At 40.1% G+C, this 19,275-nt stretch overlaps 1 protein-coding gene and 1 non-coding gene across 5 annotated transcripts in view; one reads left to right on the top strand and one right to left on the bottom strand.

Moving 5' to 3' along the window:
- Positions 1-19,056, bottom strand: part of WAPL (WAPL cohesin release factor) — a 76,266-nt gene extending 57,210 nt beyond the window's left edge. The window contains exons 1-3 of one of the 4 annotated variants that reach the window (XM_067025225.1): positions 18,549-19,030; positions 17,696-17,900; positions 15,349-15,869 (exon numbers count right to left, since the gene is read on the bottom strand). In XM_067025225.1, the coding sequence (XP_066881326.1) occupies positions 15,349-15,847 (499 nt within the window). In that variant the 5' untranslated portion in view covers positions 15,848-15,869; positions 17,696-17,900; positions 18,549-19,030. Of the gene's footprint in view, positions 1-15,348; positions 15,870-17,695; positions 17,901-18,548 lie in introns of those variants that run through there. The other 3 variants (XM_059053915.2, XM_059053911.2, XM_059053914.2) reach the window with 3 other exon arrangements.
- LOC131751752 (U6 spliceosomal RNA) lies at positions 6,484-6,586 on the top strand. The gene has a single exon (XR_009334310.1). It is a non-coding gene; the product is annotated as a U6 spliceosomal RNA (small nuclear RNA).
- Positions 19,057-19,275: the final 219 nt, after the last annotated feature.

Below are 19,275 nucleotides of genomic sequence, written 5' to 3'. Positions count from 1 at the left end.
AGTAACAAGGAAACTCACTACAACATTGTTTCCTGATTTCTGCTTTCATAAACAATACAAATACCTATCAATAAAGAATTAATTAAATTATCATACAACCACATGCCTGAATATTACATAGCTGCTAAAAAGAATGAGGCAGGTCTACAGATATGGTTGCCCTTAGGGAACGGGATGACAGAAGGATAAAGGGAAAGTCTTCCATACCTCTTGAATTTTATATTGTCTATAAATAGTCTATTCAAAAGGCTTAAAAGTAAAAATTAACCAAAAAAAACAAAAAAAAGGTAAAAATTAACAAATGTACATATTAAGTACCTTAAACTGTAACAGTGATCCTACAGTTGTCTTTTTTTGGAGTGCTGAGCTGTTAAAGAATTATATTTATGTATGAAATACAGTGTCTGGAACTTGCTTCAAAATAATCCACTGTTGAAAGGGAGTCGGTGGTAATAAAAATGAAATGACTATGAATTGACATTTACTGAAGCTGGATACACACACACACCTGCATAACTGTATGCTAGTCTGTATATACAAACAGCATATATACTACCTTCACCCTTCTTAGAAGAAAGTGAAGATATTTCCTTTCACTTTTCACTAAACCCCTCATTATATAGATAAAGAAAAGGCAGCCCAGAGAGGCCAATGACAAAGGCTGCCAATTAAACCAATGACCAAGAGATCTCATAAAAAGAACCATACCAAATTCTAATACACATTACACTATCTCTAGTGGTGACTGCTGAAAATTGAAATACTAAAGCAGATAAACCATCTTAACCCACATTAATGTAAGAGGTCTAGATGAGATGAAGAGGTTAAAATCTAATGTGTTGGGTAAATTGCAATGAGTATCACCTGAAATGCTAAATACTAAATTTAAACAAAAACCTTTGACTTCTAAGGAGACTGTAGAGATGATAGAGAAGTGGCTTTGGAGACCATGACCCATGAAATACGGTTGAGGTAACGAGAAAAGTTTAATTGGAGGGGGGGGGATGTGCCACCATTACATAGCAAGCTGCCTCTAATCTGAGTGGCTGTCATGCAAAGAGAGAACAAACTTATTCAATGTGTAGAAATCACTCAAATTCATACAAACTAAAAGGACTGATGAGCATTAAAGGTCAATTAGAGGGACTTCCCTGGTGGTCCAGTGGTTAAGACTCCGCGCTCCCAACGCAGGAGGACGGGGTTCAATCCTTGGTCAGGTCCTGCATGCCTCAACTAAGGGCCCACAGGACGCAACTAAAAGATCCTGCATGCCGCAACTAAAGATCCCACAAGCTGTAATGTAGATCCTGTGTGCCACAACTAAGACCCGGCACAGCTACATAAATAAATATAAATAAAAATAAATAAATAAATATTTTCTTTAACAAATCAATTAGAGCTGTCCAATGAAGGGGATGCCTAGGGAGGAGTGTACTCCCTTGTCATAAAACAAGTATTTGAGGGCTTCCCTGGTGGCGCAGTGGTTGAAAGTCTGCCTGCCGATGCAGGGGACACGGGTTCATGCCCCAGTCTGGGAAGATCCCACATGCCGCGGAGCGGCTGGGCCCATGAGCCATAGCCGCTGAGCCTGCGCTCCGCAACGGGAGAGGCCACAACAGTGAGAGGCCCACGTACCGGAAAAAAAAAAAAAAAAAAAAAAAGTATTTGATAAAGTGGGACTTCATCAAAACCAGTAACTTCTGCTCTGCAAAAAACACTGTTAAAAGAATACAAAGACAAGCACAGAGTCAGAGAAAATGTCTACAATAAATATGTCTAATACAATACTTGTACCCAGAATAAAGAACTCTTAAAATTCAGTGAGAAAATAAACAACCCGATTAAAACTGAGCAAAAAAATGTGAGCGGACTTCACCAAAGAAACTATACTGTTACCAAATAAGTACATGAAAAATGATCATTAGTCATGAAGGAAACGCAAAAGGATGATTTCCTAAATATACTAAGAATTCAAGGATTCCCTGGTGGTACAGTGATTAAGAATCCGCCTGCCAGTGCAGGGGACAAGGGTTCGAGCCCTGGTCCAAGAAGATCCCACATGCCACGGGGCAGCTAATCCCGTGCACCACAACTACTGAGCCTGCGAGCCACCACTACTGAGCCTGTGTGCCACAACTACTGAAGCCTGCATGCCACAACTACTGAAGCCCGCGTGCCTAGAGCCTGCCTCCGCAACAAGAGAAGTCACCGCAATGAGAAGCCCACGCACCGCAATGAAGAGTAGCCCCCTTTCGCCGCAACTAGAGAAAGCCTGCACGCAGCAATGATGACCCAGCGCAGACAAAAATAAACTAATTAATTAATTTAAAAGATTTTTATGAAAAAAAATATATATACTAAGGATTCTTACACATCGATAAGTCCAATGAACGTCCCAGCAGGAAAAAGCAGGTAGAGACACATAAAAGCAATCAATAGAAAAAGAAATAGAATGAATTAATAACTTATGAAAAGACACTCAATTACATTCACAATTAAAAATCAGAGTATACAATGTTATATAACAATTATACCTCAATAAAGCTGGAAAAAGAAAGTAAAACAATTGAACTATATTTATACTTACTAAGGCCTCAGTATGTGCCTAGTACTGTCCTAAATACTTTCCATCTATTAATTCATTTGATCTCTTAGCAACCATCTGATGTAGGTACTATTACAAGTTCACAAGCCTTTATCCACAATTCTAACATCTAAAAAGCTCTGAAAACAAAGTTTTCTCATAATGCATTTTGAAGCAAAACCTGATCTCACCTAAGTGAGGCTACTGATAGTATTTTCTTTTTCTGAAGAAACAGCTGTCTTGATTAGAGTGCTGCCTAGCCCCTGAAGGGTGTTAATGAAAAATACATACTTTTGAAATTCCAAATAATCCCAATTTCAAGACAAATCTGGCCCCAAAGTTTTCAGATAAGAAAATGTGATGCTGTATCCCATTCTGCAGATGAGGGACGGTAGATTTCAGTTAGTAGACAGTTGACAGCCACATAGTTAAGTGGTGTTTATTGTCTGAAAAATAAAGCAACTTTTTAAAGAAAACAAAAACACTGGAAGCAACCCAAAGGTCTGACATCTACAAGGAACTGGTTAAGAAATTACAAAACATAGGGGAAATTGACACACCATGCAGCAGTATTTTTAAATAAAAACGGGAGGGAGGCCAGAAAGAAAACTTTCATATACTGACATAGAATTATTCCCAAGATATATTAAGTGAAAAAGCAAGGTACAAAAACAGCATGTTATCATTTTGTAGATCTAAATACACACACATATATGTAACTGTTTGTACTGTTTGTAGGTGCACAGCATATGTCAGAAAGGGTAACAAAATTATGAATGGTCGATCACTCCAAGAAGAGCTGGGACAACTGGAGAAAAGGGGCTGGGAAGCTTTTAACCACTATCATTTTGTACCATGTGCGGATAGATTTTTTTAATTTAAAATTTTAAAACATAAAGATGTATATATTCTAAAGCAGAAAAAATTAAACCCCCAAAGTAAACAATACATTTTTTTTCTACTTTCAGCTAGACGAAGTCCAAAGTTCGACAGAATGATATGCTAGAAAAAAAAGCCACACTGTTAGTGGGAAATTTGGCAATATCAATTGAATATTTAAATGTATATGCTCTTTCAATTCTAGATGTTTCAACTTCTAGAAACATCTTCTGCCACTATACTGACAACATGACTCTCAAAAACATAAGTAGAATGATGTTCCAAGTAGCATTTATTTGTAATAGCAAATGACTAGAAACAGCCAAACTACCCCTAAGAGACTAAAGTATGGTACATCTATATAATGGAAAACCATGAAGCTGCTAAAAAAGAAAGGTAGATTTATAAATACTGATGTGTACATCTTAAAGATTTTTCCGTGTGTTTTAAGGCACTATACACACACAGTATACACAGATAAATATCATGCTCCCATTTATGTGTTTGTTTTTAAGGATATACAGATTTACATGCTGTGCATATTAAAGATTATGAAAGTATATGTAAGAAATTGTTAACAGCACTTGCTTCTGTGAAAGGGAACTGATTTTTCACTGTCAACAAAGGTATGTGGCTATCTATCAAGGGCACTTAAAAAGTCACAGGAAAAACATGGCACATCATCCTCACTGGATCAGTTTTACTCAAAGATTTGGAAGGTAAAAAGTACTTAAAAAGTTAAGCATTTCAAGTGGTGATTTAAAATGTTTTTATATTTTATAAAGCACACCTATCAAACACAAAGCCCACATGTAATTTTAAAGATAAAACAGTAAATATAAAACAACTTCAGGGACTTCCCTGGTGGTCCAGTGATTAAGAATCTATGCTTCCACCGCAGGAGGCACAGGTTCGATCCCTAGTCAGGGAACTTAACATCCTGCATGCTACACAGCATGGCAAAAAAACTTTCAAAAGCAGCATTCAGCTGGGCCCACTACACAGAGCAGACCAAGTCAACTCAACTTCCCCTCAGTCCCCATCAACAACAGCCCATGGAGAGCCTTACTGCCCACTGCCATTGTCCACCCACACACCAAGAAGCTTGTCTGCTCCTGTGGCCTCCTGCTCAAGCTGCCTAACTTTGCCCACCCTTGCAGAAGAACAGGGAACACACCCACATACCCAAGCCAATCCTCAAACAGTAGGCCACCCTGACAATTAACTCTTCAAACTAGATACACAGACCCCTGGAGTTACACAAAGACCTTCCAAAACATATACAGGCACAATTAAGTTTTAGGGACATTCATTTTTCTAAATCCCCATCTTCCTCATGTACTCTGGTCCAAAAACTGACCTACCAACCCATCTGGGATTAATCATTCTTCTCCCACATTACAAATAATGGCATATCCCTCACCTACCCCTAATCTATAATACACTGCTGCTACTCTGGTATGACCCATAAAGAAATAATGGGATACATTATTAGCTTCTGTGCTTAATAACTGAGTTAACTCTAATGTCTAGGTAACAAATCCTTTGCATGTCAGGTGGTTCCTACCATAGCAAGTACATTACAATACATAGCAAATTAAATACATAGCAAATACATCTCTCCATTCTTATTTTTGTCAATATGGTATCTCAATATTTACATGTATTAAAAAATAGGAATAGGTTGATGCCAAAGATTTCATAATTCTAGCAATAATATTCATCCACATATACATGAGCTAACTGAAAAAAGGTGCCACACATATCATTAAGAGGTGTATTTCCAATAAATTTTGCCTTTAAGACTCATAGCAATCACATTTGATCAATTATACACTAATAATTGTGGTCATAACTTAATCTGGAAGAATTTTTAAATACTTAAAGCATCAGAATCACAGAAAATTCTTAAAAGTTTACATTTAAATTTATACACATATTTTTGTACAAAGAATTATGAAAAGATGACCGTTAAAAGACATATTCAGGGACTTCGCTGGTGGCGCAGTGGTTAAGAATCTGCCTGCCAATGCAGGGGACACAGGTTCGAGCCCTGGTCCGGGAAGATCCCACATGCCGCAGAGCAACTAAGCCCATGTGCCACGTCTACTGAGCCTGCACTCTAGAGCCTACGAGCCACAACTACTGAGCCCACATGCCACAACTACTGAAGCCCGTGCACCCTAGGGTCCGCGTGCCGCAACAAGAGAAGCCACCGCAATGAGAAGCCTGTGCACCGCAACAAAGAGTAGCCCCCGCTCGCCGCACTAGAGAAAGCCCGCGTGCAGCAACAAAGACCCAAAGCAACCCCAAAAAAACACATATTCATTAGGATCGAATTCTAAAGGGAAAGTGGGACAGAAATACAATTTCAAAAAGGATAAAGGGTGCTGTAAATCTTCTGGCTATTAAAGAAAAACTTGTTTTTTTTTTTAATGTATGAAAGTGAACAGCAAATACTTAATGTATTTGTAAGCAAGAAGGTGATTACAATAAAAGACAGGATAGTAATTACTTTGAGGTGAAGGAGGGGACACAAGGAAGAGCTTCTGGAGTGGCTGGCACTCTTCTGTTCCTTGATGTGGGTGATGGTTACAACAGTGTTGCTCTTATAATAATTCACTAAGCAAAACATGTATTTCTAGATATTTTATTATATTGTGTGATTTTCTGTATCTGTGTTTTATTTTACAATAAAAAGTTAAAGAAATCACTATGATACCTATTGTATGTCAGTGTTATTTTAAAATGCCAATATTTACAGGAAATTATATTTATTATTTTACAGAAAATGTATATCCTTTGCAAGCATTTCAATATTTTCGTGACCAGCAATCCACACCTAGGTACTTGCTCCAAGAGGAATGTGGACATAACTCTACACAAAAACCTAAATGGAATTGTAAGCAACTTCATTCATAATTGCCAAAAACTGAAAATCTAAATGTCCTTCAACTAGTGAATGGACTGTGGTACGTACAATGGAATACTAGTCAACAATAAAAATACTGATACAGTGCTCGCTTCAGCAGCAAATATACTAAAATTGGAACAATACAGAGAAGATTAGCATGGCCCCTGTGCAAGGATGACACGCAAATTCGTGAAGCGTTCCATATTTTTGGCATGGATATATATACACTATCAAACATAAAATAGCTAGCTGGTGGGAAGGAGCCGCAAAGCACAGGGAGATCAGCTCAGTGCTTTGTGACCACCTAGAGGGGTGGGATAGGGAGGGTGGGAGGGAGGGAGATGCAACAGGGAAGAGATATGGGGACATTATGTATATGTATAACTGATTCACTTTGTTATAAAGCAGAAACTAACACACCATTGTAAAGCAATTATACTTCAATATAGACGTTAAAAAAAAAAACTGATACATGCAACAACGTGGAATACTCTTACAAGCATTATGCTAAATGAAAAAAGCCAGACTGAAATTGCTACACACTCTGTGAGCTCAGGTATATGAAATTTTGGAAAAAAACAAGGCTGCAGGGACAGAAAACAAATCAGTAGATGCCAGGGCTGGTGGTGGGAGAAGGGACCCACCACAAAGGAGCATGAAAGAACTTTTGACATGAGGGAAGTAGTCTCTACCTTGATAATGATTACCTAATTGTGTACATTTCCACAGTTTGTTTTTTTTTTTTAGATATTGCACCAGTTATCTTCTATTTGCCCTTCCAGATCTACTCTCCACTCTGATCTCAGCCCTGGGAGGCTGACCTGTAACAAAGTTTCCTTACCCTCAGGCTTCCATCGGGTTCCATCTGAGGAGCCTCAGGACAGAGGAGGGAAGGAGCAGAGTTAAGTTCAAATACTTTATCCTCAAGCACCCTCCTTATGAGGCCCCTTCAACAGAAGGATACTGCTCTTCTTAAGGTAGCCTCTAAGCGACTCAATTAATCCCTTGTCCCTGTGAAACTGGGTGATAATAGCTTCACTGCAGCTAACCCAGGCTAGGCTTTCCCTAACATTCCTCCCACACCTTTGTAAATAGCCTAAAACCCTCCTGGTTTGAGCCTAACTCGGGCATGCCAGGTTTCCAAGTGCAACCTTGACTGATAAATCAAAATGAAAACATATGAGAGGGCAAACACATCTTGTCATCTACCTCCTCCTGTACTCTAACACTCAAAATGTACCTGTACTTCTTTCCCATCTCCTAATCCAACAACCCACTGCCCCCACCTCCCTGTACCTTTTAAGTCCAGAGTATTCAGGCCTCAGTGACCAGCAAACTCACACACAGCTGCGGGTCATGACCTGTCACTTCCTTGCCCTAACTGAAACCTGACTAAGGATGCTACTTCTCCTGCAGTGCCCTTTAGTATCTCAGAGAAGATGGCTTGCCTTTTATAAAACTATTACTACTCCCCACTCTTATAAAAGCCCATTCCTTTGAGGCTTGTGCCACCTAGCTAGTTACCCTCTAATATTCCTCATATTTGTCATCTAACAACCTCTTATTCTTCATTAAAGGATTTTACACGAAGATTTATAATCTACCCCTCCATGCCACTTTCGCTATCATCCTGAATTCCACCAAATTCCAACCCCCTGACCTCCCAGTTCCTAATCTTCTCCCATCAACAGTCTTCTACATTCCCTCTGAGCCACCAGTTCAGTTTCATCCAGGAACTTGTCATGTCCTAAAATGCTTCAACTTTCAAATATTAAAATCAGATAACCCATATTTTAATCACTACCAACTATCAAACTTGCTTGTTCCAGTAATCCTATTCTTGACTTTTATGTAATAAGACTCAGTATACTGACCTCTCTTCTCTGCTTTCTCCTACCCACCCACCCTGTCCAGTTAGTAAACTTTAAACTGCACAGTCCATCATTTCAGTCACTCTCTGGTTGATAACCTAAATTCTTTCTTCTCTGTTCATTCCATATCTACTCAGACAAAATGCCAGTCCAGGGTAATTCTCATTATTCTATCCAATATTCTGTATTCTGTGCAGGTTCTGCCTAATAGGGCCTACTGAAGTAGAGGGGGAAACACACAATACTCAATGGGGAGATTAGCAACCATGAGTTTTCAGTGATACAAACTTCAACTAAGGCATCAATAATGTCCAGAAATTCTACTTTCTCCCTAGACAGCTCCCTCCTTTTCCACTTTCTGCAACATCTATTTGAACCCTTTGCTCCTCCCCTCCAGCCACCACATACCCATCCTTTTTTCTTTCTCCCTTTCAGAGATGACTTCTTTTGCCACTTTAAGGAAAGAAAGAAAGAAGAAAAACTTTTGTTCATAAACCACCTTATCTTCCATCTTCCCATTAAACTCACATTTTCACCCACCTTTCCTCCCTAGCCAAGAAATGCAGCATCCCTTCTCCTAAGACCACTCTCCCCCTGGGTTTTGGATCCTACACTTCAAGGCTCCCTTGTGTAATACCTTCCAGAACCCCTCATTTATCTCTAGCTGCCCCTTTTCTTCTCTCCTTCAAACATCTTTAACAAGTTGTGTACACTTGCCAACCCCATTTCCTCGCTGTGTACTCACTGCTCAGACCACTTCTATACAAGCTGTAAAATCCAATGCCTGCTTTGTAGTCCTCATTTTCATTTATTTTACAGCAGGAATTCCAATTCAGCAGATCCTTCATGAAACACTTTTCTGTTGGATTCTATAAAATATCACTCACATGATTTTCCTTCAGGTACTCTAGCTTCACCTACTCAATTTCCTTATCTAGTTTTTCTTCCTCTTCTCTCCATCCATTAAGTATTGCAAGTCCTTCACAGTTCAGTACTTTTCCTTACATTCTCTGTAATGACTTCTAATCCTGTACTTTCAAATAATATTTATATGCTGAGTTGCAAATTTATCATCTCTAACCAAGACTTCTTATCTAAGTTCCATACCAGCAGATCCTGCTGCCTCTTGAACATATCTCACAAATATCTTAAACTCAATGTATCCAAAACCGAACTCACGAACTTCCCCTCAAAAATGTCCCCTTATCTCAATGAATGATACTACAACGTACTCAGTTTCTCACATTAGATACCTGGGATTCATTCTTGATGTCTCCTTCCTTATGGCCCATATCACCAAGAAAGGTTCACTTTTATCCTTTCCCAGTGCACCAGCAGGTCTCAAGTCAAATGTCAGTCTTGCCCCCAGGCCTCACTCAGACCAGGTAAATTAGCCTATATTTCACAGCATCCTATATTTTTCTGTCATTTTCAGCAGAAAATGTTTGTCTTTATTCAATCGGTCTTATTCTTTATTCAATCCATCTTGCCCACTAGAATGTGAAAAAGCAAGATCTTGTTCATGGACATACACCCAACACCCAGCATACAGAAGACACTGAAATTATAGCTGGATGGTTGGAAGGAAGGCATCTCCACAACTACATATGAAAAGTTCATCCTCCTCTACCACCAGAGGTCTGGAAAAGTTGAGGACTATTTCCTAAAGAGTCAGGGGCTGAACCATAAAAATATACAGTGCATCTTCTTGTTCTAAATTCTAAGAATATGGAACACATGTTGAAAATGCTCTGAAAGACAACAAGCATTACAAAAAAGTGTTGCCATTGTTTTAGAAATAGTTATTTATCATAACCAGCAGAAGTCAACAGTTCCATCCCTAGAGGGCAGAGACTATGCTTACTGTTTTCTTGTACCAGTTCACAGCTGGTATTCAACCTGAATCTGAGAAGAAACTTATTAGTGATTACCTGCACTTGTGTCACTGCTCAAACCCTGAGAATGAACCTCCTTTCACAAAGAAACTCCTTTACAAGAAACTAAAGCTCTACTTTAAAACAAAATGTATTTACTTGAAATTACAGTGTCTCTCAGAATTTGCATATTGTTAAATTTCCATACAGAACAAAAAATTAACAAATAGAAGATACCTATTAACTATAAAAATAAGGTCAGCTTTCTTCAGTAAGTATTATAGGTAGTTTGGCCTCTATTCTTATTAAAAAGAAAATTACTTAAACAGAGGCAAGAGATAATCCATAATTTGTTGTCAAACTTATTTCCAACATCAAGAGAATACTCATTGTACAGTGACAGTCTGTTATTTTAAATATAAAGCTTTAAATATGATAAAATTAAGTTCACTCACATCAGAATATAGCAGCACTGTACGAAAAGAACACTTTGGATGTTTCTCAGATCTTCCACTTAATAGTTCAAGTTATTCAACTTCTCTGAACTATGCTTTACCCCCTCTAAAATGGGAATAAAGCCTGCCTTAAATAGTTGTGATTAAAGAGCAACTGATATATAAAGGGCTTAGCACAAAGTAACAACAGGCATCTTCTCCTCTTCTTTTTTTTTTTTTTCTTTTTTGGCCAGCTTTGCAGCTTGCAGGAGCTGTTTCCCAACTAGGGATCGAACCAGTGCCCCCTGCAGTGGAAGCGCAGAGTCTTAACCACTGGACCACCAGGGAAGTCCCTTATCCTCTTCTCTTAAAAGAAGCTGATTTCAGGTACGACAAGTATATTCTATATGACAAATACATTCAATATCTAAATGAAGGCAGGTAACTCTTGCTGATGCTGTACTTGCAGAATTCTTTAGTAATCCTTATTAATCACCTGTACTTTATCCAATGAGTAGATGACAATCTCCTCTCAGGTCACAAGTTCCTGGCCTACTTTAAGCTCTGAGGACGAGAACAATTCATTTCCCTTTCTAAAAACCATCTTCAGTTCTAAATCAAAGTTGCTAATTTCCTGACAATAACAGCCCTCTAACTTATACAAATACTCAGTACAGCTTTAAGCAAATGGAAAAAATTTTATTGGCTACAAAGACAGTCATGCAAATTAAGAGCCTATGCCATAGTTATCTCAATATTTGGCAGGATATGTAGACTGAATCCCAGCTGGCTAGCAAGGAAAGTGTGCCAAGTAGAAATACAAGTCTTTACACACTTTATTCTGGAGCCCAGATAAAAAAACCTGTAGCAGAAAGCACAAAGATGGAAAATAGAAGTAGCTGCATATAAAAGGCAAGAGAAGCTTTTACCCCTAATGCACTGGATTCCAAACTTTGTAAGAATACTCCAAGATCTCTCCAAAGGTCAAAGTTTTAGGCCCTGCTAAAAGTCTTTCTTTTTTTTTTTTTTTTTTTTTTTTTGCGGTACGCGGGCCTCTCACTGTTGTGGCCTCTCCCATTGCGGAGCACAGGCTCCAGACGCACAGGCTCAGCGGCCACGGCTCACGGGCCCAGCCGCTCCGCGGCATGTGGGATCCTCCCAGACCGGCGCACGAACCGGTGTCCCCTGCATCGGCAGGCAGGTGAACTCTCAACCGCTGCGCCACCAGGGAAGCCCTAAAAGTCATTTTTAAGTGTCACACTTGTTTGAGGATTCACTGGCTTTAATGATAACTGCAACTAAATTATCTACAGATAAAATAACAAATCCTGAAGCTGCTTTAAAATAATCCAGGAGAGGGACTTCCCTAGTGGCACAGGGGCCAAGAATCCGCCTGCCAATGCAGGGTACACAGGTTTGAGCCCTTGTCTGGGAAAATCCCACATGCCGCAGAGCAAATAAGCCCGTGCACCACAACTACTGAGCCTGCGCACCTAGAGCCCGTGCTCCACAACAGAAGAAGCCACTGCTATGAGAAGCCCACGGACTGCAATGAAGAGTAGCCCCCGCTCACCCAACTAGAGAAAGCCTATGCTCAGCAACAAAGACCCAACGTAGCCAAAAATAAATAAAATAAAATAAAATAAATTTTAAAAACAAAATCCAGGAGGCAGAGAGAGTAGTGCGTACAATAGATGGAACAAGATTTGCCACATACTGACAACTGTTGAAGCCAGAAAACAGGTACATGATGTTCTTTTTAACATTCTATTTTTGTGTGTCTGAAAGTTCCACACTAAAAAGTTTTTTTTCTTAAATCAAGGTTAGGATGTTTTAGCAACTCAGTCCTTCCCTGCAGTTCTCATTCAGTTTGTAATCTTGCTTCTGGTTCCCTTACCCACCAATCACCTATTTGGAAAATAGCAACCATCATATTTTATCATGACCTCATTCTGGGTTTCCTCTTCAAATAAGCCACAATCTTAAAAAGCACTATCTGGTATAAAATGTTGAAAACAAAGAATTTTAATAGTACCTAAATATTAACCATATACTCCCCCATAAAGAGATCTACTTTAAAACTTAATGCCAGGAGAAATGATATAATAAGTCTGAGCTTGGATAAGTCCTTTTCACTGATGTGATATAACTCAGCAGCAAAAATGGTATGAATGAGCAGGAACATTCCACTGGAAGGATACCAAAGAAACTGAGTTGTGCACTTTGAACAGAATAATCATAAAATGTCCTGTACATGACCTGCAAAGAATTTCTGAGACAGAAATAGGTATACAGCACTTTTATCTGAAGTCCAAAATTTTATCATTCTCAAAAGATCTCCAATTCAAAAAAGGTTTAGGAACCACTCTAGATTTAGAGACTCCTTTTATCAAAACCTTAGGTTTGAATTTCTAAACTTCAACTAAAATCAGAAGGTTTTCTTAATGACAGCAAAGGCAACGATAATCAGAGACATAATGCAAGCAAAGAGTCTAGGCACAGAGAAATGCCCAAATTTTAGAGAAGACAGGCAAAAAAGGAAGCTCATAATGTATAGAAGTATTCTCTCAGAACTATAACCAACGTATAAACATGAACTTATAATGGGTTTATAAGAACAATAACTTTTACATCTTAGGGATAGGATAAGACCATGAGAATTAAAAGCCCTCCTTCAAAGTTCCCTTCTTATCCTGCAGCAAGCTACCAGGGTTGCTGCAGCTCTGGATCGGCGACGGAGAGCAGAAAGTAAGAAATATTTATAGTGCTACACCATTCATTCCCTTCCTACTAAGGGTGCCTTGTGAAGAAAGAAGAGGAACAAGATGTTCTTGAACATCTATTTTCTCTATTTTAGTATATATTTTCCCCTCACAAACCCATTATAATGGACTTTGGATTCCCAGTCAGTCCACAGTATCAGCACCAGAACTACAATTTAGCTACATTATACTGGGAAGCTAATACCTCATTTCTACAGAAAATTATGTTTCCAGTTCCCAGTGAACAACTTCAAATGGCACTCTGGATATATATAGATGTAACATGAGCAAAACTATATAAGCAATTGCTGTCTATGAATATTTCACTTCCAAGTTCCTGTTCCCCCTGTACCTAAACATTTATCCTATTGATGATACCCTCTGCCTGCCAGTGATGCCCCCCTCTCCTCCAAAGACAGCACTTGGGGAAGCTTGTGTCTGCGCACCTTGACCAGTTTCACCACTTACACAGCCTCATCTTCCCTCCTCCAGCCTATCTGTCCCATACTGAGGACTAGAACACTGGATAACTGACTGGAACAGCATTCCCAGAGCCTGGCACAGTGGAGGACACAGAGTAGGTGCGCGTTTTGAAAAAAATCAATAAATGAATCTCATTCCAATTCTGCCACTACTTAAACTTGGACTGTTACTTAATCTTTTTGAGTCTCATCTATAAAACAAGGAAAGCTGAATTAAAGCTCATTTTGGCTCAATGGTTCTATGATTAGAATACATTTTTAGGAGCTCATCTGGGAAACAGCTTTTATGCTCTGTTTTCTAATGAAAATTTAACCTAACCTTAATTTATGAACAATGCTTCAGGAGAAATGTAGGCAAAGGATAAGAAGAGCCAAATCAGAATTAACCAGGAGGACCAAAGGAATGACAGTAACAGCTGGCTCATCCTCTCATCCAAGGGTGAGAAAAAGAGTGAAAAATGTTCAGGGTTTTTTGTAACACCATGCAAGGCAAAGTATTTGAGGTGCCTTATAGTAAGCCCCCAAAGGACAAATTCCTCTCCAGAATTCAGAAATAGGAAAGTTTTGTCTTTACCTCCTTTAAAATATGAGCTCTCTGTAACCTTTTTTTTTAAGGCTGCGCAGCATGCGGGATCTTAGTTCCCTGACCAGTGATCGAACCCGAGCCCCCTGCAATGGAAACGCGGAGTCTTAATCACTGGACTGCCAGGGAAGTCCCTATGTAACCTTTTATTATCACTAAAATTTGCCAGGAAGTCAAGAACTAAGGTTTGTTTTAGACCACAGTGTGATCCTTATCCTATTGCTGATAAGGCACACAGGCTGTCTCCCTTGCCATCTCCAATCTAAGCTCTTCAGTCTTTTAGTTAATTGCACTTTTTATCATTTATTATTGTAAGTCTTAAATCCTTTACAAAAACGAGTTAGGGGTACAACTGATAAAATACATTGTTTTAAGAACAAACACTAGATGCCAGGTTTACAAATTAACATTTTAAAAATACAACTGGTTTTGTGGATGAAAATCTATTAATACAAGTTGCTACTGGCACCAGACTCCAAACTAATTTCAATTTGCTAAATTCTTTGTTTCCACTCCATACTTGCTTAATCTTCCTAGTTTTGGAAGAAAGTCTAACACTCCTAAACTTAATCCTCATTGTAAATGCTCATCTCAGTTTCATTATCAGTAACAATCCAAATCATCCACAGTGACAGAAATGAGATACTGTGCAATCCCAACACAACAAAAAGAGATGTTTCTTACTGCAACTGGAGTTAAGGATTAATGAAAGATCACTCCCCAAATGTACTGTGAGTACAGTCTAGAAACACTAATTTCCAAGTTGCTTAAGTAAAATTTCAACTCCTAATTGGTTTCTTTAATTTCTTAAATCTCTTCTACAAAATTATCTTTGGTCTCCATTAATTATTAATGCAGAAAAAACCCCCAAGAGGTGTAATATTTCAGAATCTAAATCAAAATCATTTAACTAAATGGCTTACACAAAGCTCTCCTGGCTCAGCATAAAGAAAATCAAAACTTACCTGAAGTAATTAATTTAGCACAGCTACTTCTGCTTGCATCATCATCTAAGACACGGTTTGTGCTCTTTTCTTTCCCAAGCAAAGTATCCTCCAAACGTAAGCATTTATCAGATACAACACTGTCTTCACCCATCACGTGACTAATTTTGCTATTAGTTTCAAGTACAGAAGTGACATCTTCCAGCTGAGCAGCTTCACTAGATTCTGAATATGAGGAACCTTTACCCTGGGCTAAATTCTTTGAAGAAACTGGTAGAGACTCATCGTCACTGTCAAATCCAAAAGGATCCCCAGTATCTTCTTCTTCCATCTTAGGTTTCTTCGGAATTTCTTGGATATCCGGTTTGAAATTGGGCCTCTTCTGTCCTAATTTAGCCATAAATGTGGTCTCTCCCCACTTTGTGCTAAGGGTGGTCCGTTTGTTGGAAAAGACTTCATCAAACTTTGAACTGCCATTTCCTCCTTTCCTACTGTATGTTTTCCCAAATCTGGATGTCATTTTGACACCTGTTTCATATTCTCTGTGAAAAAAAAAAGTAAGAAAATATATAATCACCAAATATTTAACAAGTAAATATGGCTTTTCTCCCCATATGGCTTTTCCACATTCAAGGTACAAATCTTTAAAAACAGTTAAATAAATAAGGGGAGGGAGTATAAAGAGAGGGGCTCATTTTTTACTCTACATACTTCTGTTAATCTTTTTTTACAAGTACATATTCATATGCTACTTTCAGAATAAGAAAGCCTAACAACTAACCAACTTATGATACAGCATTCACAAAACCAACTTATCGTGGAACACTGATTTCTTTAAAAGTTTCAAATTAATCTACTTACTATTTGCATATCACTTTTACCATAAAAAATAATCTGAATAGGCTAATTACCCTTAATATAAAATCTTAAGCACAAAATGTTTTTTTCAGGATTTTAGAGATGTCAAATAATTGACTAAATATAGTTCTTTGAAATTTTAGAGCACTTACTCATATAAGGGGGAAAAAGTCAGAAAAATGGTGCTATTTTCCCACATATTAGAACCTGCAGCTTTTAACCCATCCTTAAAAACCTGATTTTTGGCCTAATGTAATATGAACTATGACTTGAAAAATATTCCTTACTTGTTCATCTCCCTTAGTGCAAGAAACCATATTTCTTCTACCTTCCTTGTCTCCATAGTGCTGTGCTCATTTGCTGGAGCTAGTGAACTCCAGCATATTACACTGACTGGTCCATGGATTATTAAAAGAAGCAATAGAAACATGTAACCTTATTTTCCTCTTTGCTTGAAGATAGGATAAATTGATTCATCTGATTTATCTACATACTAAGTACTAGGACAAAAATTTCAGGACAGTAAATCAGGAGTCAAACATTTTAAAAACAAGTTAAAATACTTCTTAAACACTATCAATCCTCATCCATTTCTTACACAATACAACAATCAGAATGATATTTTGACCTATACTTTTGAATGTTTTAATCTGTAGTTTATGTTTCCCTTTATCAACTTAAATTCTCCCAATTTGTAGGGAATCCCTATAAACTCAGTTTGATATATGTATGTGTGTGTCCATATATATATTCAGTAAAGGAATTTCCCCTCTAATATTTTGGTTAGAAACCAATTCTAATTGGACAAAATCATACTTAATTTAGTCATCATACACATCTGCTTTAAGAGAAAATAATACGTAATTTGTTTGAAGACCTTTTAAGGTGTCACAAAACTTTTTCCTTTGGGAAATCTATTTCCCCTTCTACTGTAGATTTACACTAAAAAATCTTGTCTTTCTTGTTAAGTATAGCTAAAAAAACTAAGTATATTTGGCAGCTACAAGAAACACAAAATAAGTCATTTCTTTTCGTTCCTCCTCGGATGTAAAGCCCTGATCTACAGATCTACATTTACACATACACCAACAAAGCTGGAATGTTTTGGATACACTAACACGGTAATTACCTAAAAATGCTGACTAAAGGCCAAACCAAAAATCTAGACTTGGGCTACTTTAGGCCCATACCAGAAAAACTCATGGCAAAAGTGGTCCGAGAACCATAAAGCATTCACTGTTACAACTTGAAAATCTGGAGATGAACATTTGATATTAAGGAGTGAATTATTTTAAGTTACAAGAAAATCATGCTTACGTTTTTTTAAAAAAAAAAACCCATGTCTTTGACAAATATATACTGAAATACTGATGCAATTATGTCAGTGACTCTCTAATTTTAAAGGGTGTGGAATGGAAAAGTGCATAGATGAGAAAAATTTGGTTTACAGTTAATAACTGTTGAATCTGAAAGATGAATACATGGGAGTTCATTATACAATATCCCCTACCTTTGACTTGACTGTCTTTACAGTTTTCCACGTCTTTTTTTTTTTAAAGTCACTAGACAAACTATTGTGATGGCATTATCCAGGCCTCGAGTGTAAAGTACACAGAAATTCAAAAACAAGTGTGTAGACGTATGTGACATTATATTTTCAGTATACTTCAAGAACACAGGCTATCTTGCTCAGGCTTCAAGCTCCAAAGATTACCCTAACCAAAAAGGAAAGAATGATTCACAAGTAAGTCTTTTCTGTCGGTGGGCCTTTGCCCTAGCCCAAAGCCAGGTCGAATTTTCTGGGAAGTGCGCTGAGATAAAAAGTCCTCACACTTAACCCCCAACCAAATCCAGCGTCTTTCAGATCTCCAAGGGCTTAGGGGCTCCCACGACGGAATGAAAGACGGAAAAGCCAAACCTCATCACCCAGAAATCCTCACCTGGGGGCGGCGGTGCGCGAGAAGGTGGCGGGGAGAGGCGGCCCCCCTCCCGCTGGAAGCTCACGCAACTTTTCTCCTCCCCACCCCCACCTCCCAGGAAAGGGATGTTGCTTCCGACGCCCCGGAAGCCTCTGCCACCGAATCCCCAGGGCAGTGGCGGCCAGGGGCGGAGGAAAGACGGCAAAAAATTCCGGCCTGAAACCAACGCACTTGACCGCGCCTGGGGAGGGAACTAAATCAGCCGTAGCCCAGAAAGAACTCAGAATAAAGGAGAAAAGAGTTCTTCAGACCGTTCCCCTGCCCAACTTCCTCAGAGGCCGGGTGGGTGAGATACAGAGACTTCCATCACCCGCTCCCGGACCCCTGCCTCCCCCACCCCTCGGCAAGCTCCGGGCCTAGGCAGCCACCCGAGACCTCACTTACCCTCGGCGCCTGGCGGGTGCTTTAGCCTCGGGCCGCCTCCGCCTCTCCCGCTCCCCACAGCCCACGGCCGAGCGCCAGAGCCCCGCGCGGGAGAACGGGGCCGGCTGGTGAGCGAAGAGAGGCAAAGGGCTCCGCCACCGTCAGAACCCGCGACTCCGCTCTCGGTAAATAGGAAACCCGGTGGAGGCGGGGGGAGGAGCGGCGGCACCGCAACTTCCCTCCCCGCCTCGAGCGCCGCCGGCCGGGCCCGGGCCTAGGCCTCCCTGGCTGCTGCCGCCGCCGCCGCCGCCGCCGCCGGAGTTGGTACCAGAGCCCGCTACGTGCCCCCGATGGGCCGCCGCCGTCTCCTGCGCCGCCGCTTCCGTCGGTGAATGGTCAGCGCTAGAGTTTGAACAGGGCCCTGAACCATCTCAACGCCATTTGCGCTCCCGGCCCCCACCTCCTTCCTCCAACAGCGGCTCGCTCCGTCACTCCGCTTCCCACAGGCCCCGCGCGGCCGCCCGACCCCGCAGCCAATCGCGCGGCTGCTTACTCAAACCGCCGCGCAGGCGCCGCGCCCCGCATGCTCCGGCGCCCGCCATTGGGCCGACCGCGGGGCCGGACGGGAGTTGTAGTCCGAGTCCGCGAGGTCGCGGTGCCGAGAGGTCGGCGCGGGAGCTGGCAGCGGCAGGAGAGGTTGCGGCGGACCCGGACTGCTCGGGCTCAGGAGCCAGTTCCAGCTGCTGGC

This window comes from Kogia breviceps, chromosome 2, assembly GCF_026419965.1.
Source record: "Kogia breviceps isolate mKogBre1 chromosome 2, mKogBre1 haplotype 1, whole genome shotgun sequence".
Lineage (NCBI taxonomy): Eukaryota > Metazoa > Chordata > Mammalia > Artiodactyla > Physeteridae > Kogia > Kogia breviceps.
This window is presented reverse-complemented; position numbering and strand designations above follow the sequence as displayed.